Source organism: Lygodium microphyllum, chromosome 15 (assembly GCF_053477565.2).
Source record: "Lygodium microphyllum isolate KBCC chromosome 15, Lygodium_microphyllum_v1.1.10, whole genome shotgun sequence".
NCBI lineage: Eukaryota > Viridiplantae > Streptophyta > Polypodiopsida > Schizaeales > Lygodiaceae > Lygodium > Lygodium microphyllum.
The window spans coordinates 75445162-75453084 of record NC_141149.1 but is presented as its reverse complement, the minus strand read 5'-3'; the positions used below and the strand labels follow the sequence as shown (position 1 = coordinate 75453084).

The 7923-nt window shown below is 38.8% G+C and overlaps 1 protein-coding gene across 1 annotated transcript; it reads left to right on the top strand.

Annotated features, from left to right (window-relative positions):
- The first annotated feature begins 474 nt into the window (after positions 1 to 474).
- LOC148024677 (16 kDa phloem protein 2-like) lies at positions 475 to 834 on the top strand. Its single transcript, XM_087693601.1, has one exon. The coding sequence runs from the start codon at positions 475 to 477 to the stop codon at positions 832 to 834; it is 360 nt and encodes a 119-aa protein (XP_087549727.1).
- Positions 835 to 7923: the final 7089 nt, after the last annotated feature.

Here is a 7923-nt window from a genome sequence, read left to right as displayed (position 1 = left end):
AGATGTCCAAAATCCCATAAGCATAGAGAACAAAAGTGGTACTATCCAAAAAGCTATAAATGAATGTACTTGACACTCATTTCAATATAATGGTACCTTTTTAGTTTGAGTCACTCAAGATTGTGTTTATGAGTCTAAGATAATCTATCTTGGAACCTAATTCACTTGAATTACAATTTCTTATTGTGATAATATATCGTGTGTTTGATTTGTGTCCACCATAGCCAATCTAGTTCTAGGTCTGTGTCTTTTAACATGGTATCAGAGCCATGGCCGAGCTAGTTGGCTAGTGTGTGCACGTTCTCAATCTTCCTCTCTTTCATTCTCTCATTCTCTCCATCTCTCAAAATCATCCAATTCATTTGTGTGTGTGCTTGAGTGCGTGTGCGTCTGCAGTTTGAAGGCTAGGTTTTTTTTCTTGCTTCTCCAACAGATCTTGGAAGCGATGAGAAATTGACCTGAGAAGAAGCAGCCATGCCCGAAGGAACTCTCAAAGTGGAGCTCATCAAAGCTCATGATCTCAAGGATGTTCAACTATTTGGAAAATCTGATCCATATGCTCTTCTGACCCGTGGAAATGTCAAGCATCGTAGCCACACAGTGCGCGATGGAGGGAGCACTCCTGCATGGAATCAAAGCTTTCTGTTTGAGATTCTTGATGGCATTCCTGAGCTCTCAATCACTTTGTGTGATCAAGAAAGACATGGGAAAGAGAAAGCAATGGGAACTATCATAATACCCTTAGCTAGTGTGTATGTGCAACGTCATATTTCTCCCTCCAAATACAAAGTTCAGTTGCCAAATGGACATTTTCACGACGAGCCTGAACTATGATCGAAGTTCTTCCCAAAGGTACATCGTGGAGTTTTAGAGGTTCACCTAGTGCAAAGCCACGGGCTTCTCTCATCAGACGTCTTTGATCAAATCTAAATCCTGTGGAGGCAGCATTCCAATTGTGAAATTCTTGGTTGAGGTTTATTGTTTTACCTTTCATAATCCATGATATGGGCTGCAAAGAATTTTTTGGCTAGTGTAAACAGCAATATATCACAGTCTTGATGCTCTTCTAATGAGCATTATTATAAGCTTTCCTAAGATCCTAATTTGCAAACTGCTTACAGAACACACATGCCATCTTAATGCATGAATCACAGGATGTTGTGATCTTGAGGTAGTTATCTTAAAACTTTGCTTTTCTGGCTACTATTCTTTGGCAAAACAGATGTCGAGCTACAACCAAGAAAGATGATTCTACATCAAAACTCGTGAGACTATAAGTCACAATGGGTGTTACAGATATATACTTTTTACCTTGTTCTTTATTATGTTTTGTTAGTTTAGCACTGCGCATAGCTCTTGGAGTGACTGATCTCTTCTGTATAGTTGGGCTTTATTGCAAAGCACAGTTGTGATGATGCATTGTGCTTGTGTGAATCATGGCAGTTTATGCCAAAGAAGACTAGAGAACAAGAGAATGAAAAACAAGTCAAAGATGAAGAGCATAAGACCAAGACCAACAAAGAGTGAAGACTAGAATAGAAGACCAAGAAGATTGAGGACATCACCAAAAGAATCAACAGAAGCATGAAGAAAATACTTTCCACTGCTACAACCAAACAAAATGTTTTTCCCATAATGGATCTTGTCTTCCCTTAGTGGATCTTTATTCCCATAGTGGATGTAAAAATCCGTACCAAGATGTAAAGTTTCAAGCCTTAACTTGACTAGGCTGCCAACAAAGAGCTAGTCTCCTGATCCATGTTTACATGCAGGGGGGCAAAATCCAGGAAGGGTAGAGGCTCATCATTTGAGGGGGGGGGGGGGGGGTGTTGAGAAATCAAATGATGTATGCCCAAAAGAGGTTGGCCCATAAGTGGCTTTGTATGGAAGATATGAGAAAAGATGTATGCTCTAGAAACTCTAAGAAGAGATGTCCAAAATCCCATAACCATAGAGAACAAAAGTGGTACTATCCAAAAAGCTATAAATGCATGTACTTGACACTCATTTCAATATAATGGTACCTTTTTAGTTTGAGTCACTCAAGATTGTGTTTATGAGTTCAAGCTAATCTATCTTTGAACCTAACTCACTTGAGTTATAATTCCTTATTCTGATAATGTATCATGTGTTTGATTTGCATCCACCATAGCCGATCAAGTTCTAGGTCCGTGGTTTTTAACAATTACTGGCCACACACATACATAAATACTATTATAGCCCATGTCAAGCTTCTTAACACTAGTCATGCATCTTCATGAGACTTGGGCATCGTATTTTCAAGTGGCAATATGTGATATTTTAGCAACTTGAAAAAAAAAACCCAAATACCTTTGAAAAGAGTAGAAATCATTTTTATAATGGAGTCAAAGATAAAGAAGCGTAGTATACACTTGAAAAACTCGATCACACTTGCTTTGCTCCATCCGTACTTTGCTTGTACAATTATTAGGAATGCAAGTAGTGCCTTTAAGCAAGATATCCAACATCCACCATATAATGGTATAGATGAATCCTATCTCAATGGATCAAATGACCTAGTATCCATGGGATACTAGTAATGCATTGATCATTGTCTCCATCTCAGACTCCAAGATTAAAGGAAGGTATGAAATGCCCACCATCTCTTCTAGTGTCATGGGCATAGTAAGCAGCATACCTTCTAATGGTTTTATAATGTCTCATACACTCCATCCATTGCATATCCACAAACTCTTCTTACAGGTTGCAATAGGTGCATTCCTTGGGATGAAACAAGACCTCTCTATAGATATTTCCAGGGCACATCTAATATTATTGTATATGATGTTCAATTACACTTTGAATGTAAAGCATGATTGGTACACACTTTTTACCTTTGACTCAAAGTTTGAGATTTCTTGGCTAATGATTTTCTATTGAAACGCGTGGAAGCATCACAAGTGGTATATAGATAAGTGATGTTTTTGTCGAATTGCCAGCTTGTAATGAGTGCAAGGGCATGAGACATGTTGATTGAGATATGTCTTATGATCTTGAGCATCATGGCCATCATCTTTGTCCATTTCTTCTATGTTACAATAGACAATATGCTATTGTTTCCCTCATTGTTTCTCTCCCTCACTCTCCTTCTCTCTCTCTCTTCCTTCTTTTCTCTTTGTTTCTCCCTCTCTCCATGTTTTCTTCTCCCTCTCTATCTCTCTTCATTTCTACCTCTAGTTATTTATTTCTCTCTCCCTTCCTCTCTCCCTCTCCCTCAATGCATCTCTCCACAAACAAAAAAAGAGACAAAAGAAGAAAATTGAAAAACAAAGAAATGACAGATAATGTCTCCCTCCCTCTCTTTATCTCTCTCTTCCCTTCTCTCTCTCTCTCTCTCTCTATTTTTATCTTTTCCTCCACCACTCTATTTGTGTTCCCTCCATCTCTCTATACCGCTTACCCTCCCTCCCTCCCTCTCAAATTTTCTCTTTCCCTCCATCTTTCTATTTCTCTCCCTTTTTTCACTCTCCTCCCTTCCTTTTTCTCACACTCTCTCCCTTCTTTCTCTCTCCCCCTCTCTATTTTTCTCTCTCCTCCTTTATTTCTCTCCCCACCCCTCTCGCTCTCCCTTTGTTTCTCTCTCCCCCCTCTCTCTCCCTCATTGTTTCTCTTCATCACGCTCCTCTCTCCCTCTCTATTTCTCTCTTCCTCTCCCTCTCTCTATTTTTCATGAAACACCCCCTCTCTCTTTCTCTCTTCTGCTCTCTATTTTTCATGAAGCTTCCTCTCTCCCCCTTTTTCTTTCTCTCCTTTCTCTCTTCCTCGCCCTTCCTTCTTCTCTCTATTTTTCTATCTCTCCCCCTTTATTTTTATTTGTGGAGATGCATCTCTCCACAAATAAAAATAAAGAGAGAAAAGAAGAAAATTAAAAAACAAAGAAATGAGAGGGAATGTCTCGCTCCATCTCTTTATCTCTCTCTTCCCCCCTCTCTCTTTACTTTTATCTCTCTCTCATTCCCTCTTTGTTTCTCTATTTTTCTCTTCCTCTCTCCTACTCTATGTTTTTATCTTTTCATCCACCTCTCTATTTATGTCTCCTTCCTCTCTCTTTCCCTCCCTCTCTCTATATCTCTCTTTCTCCCTCTCTCTCTCCCCCTCTATTTTTCTCTTTATGTCCATCTCTCTATTTGTCTCTCCATCCATCTCTCTTCTTTTTAGTCTCCTCCCTCTCTTTCCTTCACTCTTCTTTTCTCTCTCCTCCTCTCTATTTTATCTCTCCTCCCTCTCTATTTCTCTCTCCACCCCTCTCCCTCTCACTTTCCCTCTCTTTGTTTCCCTCCCTTCCTCTCTTTCTTTCTCTTTGCCCCCTCTCTCTCCCTCATTGTTTCTCTCCCTCACCATCCTTCTCTCTCCCTACCTCCATCTCTCTATTTCTCTTTTCCCCTTCCTTTCTCTCCCTCTTTATTTCTCTCTTCCCCCCTCTCTCTTCCTCTTTGTTTTCCTTCTCCTCTTTCTTGATCTCTCTCTTCTCCCTCTCTATTTTCATAAAGTCCCCTCTCTCTCCCTTTTTCTTTCTCTCCCTCTTCCTCTCCCTCCCTTCTCTCTATTTCTCTCCCTTCCTCCCTCTCTCTTTCTCAATGCATCTCTCCACAAACAAAAATAAAGAAAAGAAAGAAGAAAACACAAAAACAAAGAAAGAAGAGGCAATCTACCTACCTCAAAGGCCTGAAGATGTAACCCATTGTGCCTCTCTTCTTGTTCCTTGCCTTAATGACTTCCCTCCCTTCTCCTTTGCACCCCTCTTCTTCTTTTATTTGTATGGCCGTGGTGGTGGTAGAGGCAGTGGTGAGCTCGCTCACACACACACACACACACACACACACACACACACACACACACACACACACACACACACACACACACACACACACACACACACACACACACACACACACACACACACACACACACACACACACACACACACACACACACACACACACACACACACACACACACACACACACACACACAAAGCTTTTAGTTCTCTCTCGCTCTCTCTTTTATTCTCTTTGAAAAATGGTTTGTAAAAATATCACACTCACATTTTTGGTACTTTTTTTAAATCAGAACACGATCGCTATTTGTGTCGCAAATAGTGAGGCTGCTTTTTTGTTGGAAATGAGAATCACTTTTTGTCCATTTTCTTATAGTGTTCCCAAGGTGTTTGAAAGACCTAAAAATGATATACATCAAGGTTATAGGAAACCTTCGAATGATGTACTTCAAAAATTGTAGGAAGAGTTGGCAAATTTGAATTTAAACATGAATATGTTGCAAGTTAGGCAAACTTTTCTTCATGGCTAGGATTTTAGAGGGCCTTCAAGGGACAGGTGGGAGAACTTTGAATGCTTCAATTGCAGAAGGAAAAGAGGACATATTTCCCTTGATTGTCCATATCCAAGAAGAATAGGAGAGAATATGTATCCCATGTTGCAATGGAATGCAAGGCAAGATGCTAGAGAATAGTAGGAACAACAATCACCCAAACCTACTAGGCAACAATTGGAAAGAAGGCATGATGAAGGCCCATTTGATATGAACCTAATTTAAACTAGTATGTCCAATGGTGAGGAAAATATAGGTATTCTAGCTAATACAAGAGCCAAGGAGAGGAATACTAAAATTAAATCTCAAAGAATAGGAAGAATTAAGAAAGAAAAATACGTTACAAATGAGCCAGAGACTAACAAGAAGACTAGACAAAGAAGGAAAATTCGAATGGGGGATTTTGCCTTGGGAGTCAATCATGTTTTCTACAACCTACTTGAGGATCTCAAGAGTAAAAAGGGTGATGTTACATATAGGCAACTACTATAAATGAGTTCATCCTTGACGATACACTGTCATGGACTACTTAGTATGAGAAAACAGAGAACTAGAGCTAAGCATATGGGGATTGTATGTCAATAAAATGTGAATGACATTATACATGTTATGAATGCATAGATATATGGAAGGAAAGTTGATCAAGATTATGTGATGGTGGAGCACAAGTTTGTGTAATCATTGAAGAAACAATGCTACAAATGCATATTAAAATGATAGAGAAGTCAAAGGGGTTGAGAACAACCCACCCAATTGATTATACCCAAAAATTTCTTGGTTTTTTCACTCTCCATTTCCACCTTCCACATGCAAAATGGCTATCCCGTGGAGAAGATGCGGAATTAGTCTTTCTCTCTCCTCTCTCCTCTCTCCTCTCTCCTCTCTCCTCTCTCCTCTTGTTGCTGCCCATTCATATGTGCGATTCTATGAGAGAAGGGAGTGGAGTATGATGAAAGATGCTAATGGAGTAATGTTGTAGAGCGCAAAGAATAGTGGATCGGGCTATGGAAGAGTGTCAGCGGCCTCCCAACCTTGAAATACTAGTCTGAAAAGACATGTTTCTATGCATAAGCGATCGATCTACTTGTTTTATGATAGATTTCGCGTGAAATTGTTTGGAAATGGTTGTCTTTGATTGATAATGTTGTAATCCATCAGAGATGCTTTAAAAAATAAGAAAATTCAGTCACATAACAATTTATACATAAACCTGCAAAACCGACAACTATGCAATTTTAAGGAAAATGGTCAATTTTTGGGGTTTTTTAGTGTTTATGGGATTTATGTGGAATAAAAAAATGATATAAAATTAATGCTCATTACAGATGATTATTCCAAATAAAAAATCAGAGAATATCATATTTTATGCATAAATAAATAAGAAAAATATGACAAAATGGAAAAAAATAAGTTTTTTTGCATTCGAAAAATAAGAAAAAATAGGATTTATGTGTGTGGATGTGTGACATGGCTAGATCATGAGGGAAGAGCCTCATTTTAGCCTTGTCTTTGTATTATAGTGGAGTCTTTATCGCTTTTATAAGGAAAAACACAAAAAAACCGCTTCTTACACCTATCAACAAATGCATAACCTAAACAGTAGGGAGAAGGAGGGGATTCGAGGGTGAGTAATGGTTGATAAGATTCTAAATTTTTTTATTTTTTTAATGCATGGCATATAAGACGTTTATGGTTTAAGTTTGAGAGGGTCTAGCAGCATGAGAATGTTCGATGCTGACCCTAGTAATGCAGCATTATGTGTAGATTAAAATCATTAAAAGAAATGTCTTTGCACCTCACAATGTTGATTTCTAAATGATAAAATGATTTTGCACTATGGTCCATACACAATTGCATTGCACGCAACTCATGGTGTCATTCTTGGATGCATTGCAATTGTATTCATGCATATGACGTACGTTGAGTATGTGAGATGTCCCAAGCTGTAGGTTTAGACAATCGATTTCCTTGGGGAATATTTAGTGAGGAAAATATCTATATCTCTTGGAACATTTGAAAACAAGAGTGGAGTTTGTGATGTATGTACTATTTGTGTGCTAGCAGCGCATCGAGGGGCTAATCCCCGAGGTGTGGGAGAGTCGCGGTGGGGTCATGACATTCAGCCAAGGGGTGCCTACTTCAATCTGTGCTTACCAGGTGTTTTACACTAATATATGTGTAGGAACTTCCTCTAAGGAGTGTGAGGAAGGTTTAACCATTGGATTACAATCCAAAACAAACGCAAAATTTGCAATAGAAGTTAGGGCAGTGTGTCCCTTAGATACTCTTGGCTGCCACGAGGCCAAGGGGGTGTGTTCTTTGAGTGCAGAGAGGCCCAACTAGTGCTTAGAGCTAGTGTCAAGTCCATTTAGGTCTCGACAATAACATATACATGCAAGGGTCTAAGTGCAATTTTTCTCTTTTTTGACATAAGTAACATTGGTTTATGCAACAATAAAGTAATACAAATTAACAAACCTAAATAATGAACAACCTCATGGATCTAATTTGTTTAAGAAAATCAAAGAAGGCATAAATCATCAAAAATCAAATCTTGTCTTAAATTAAAAATTA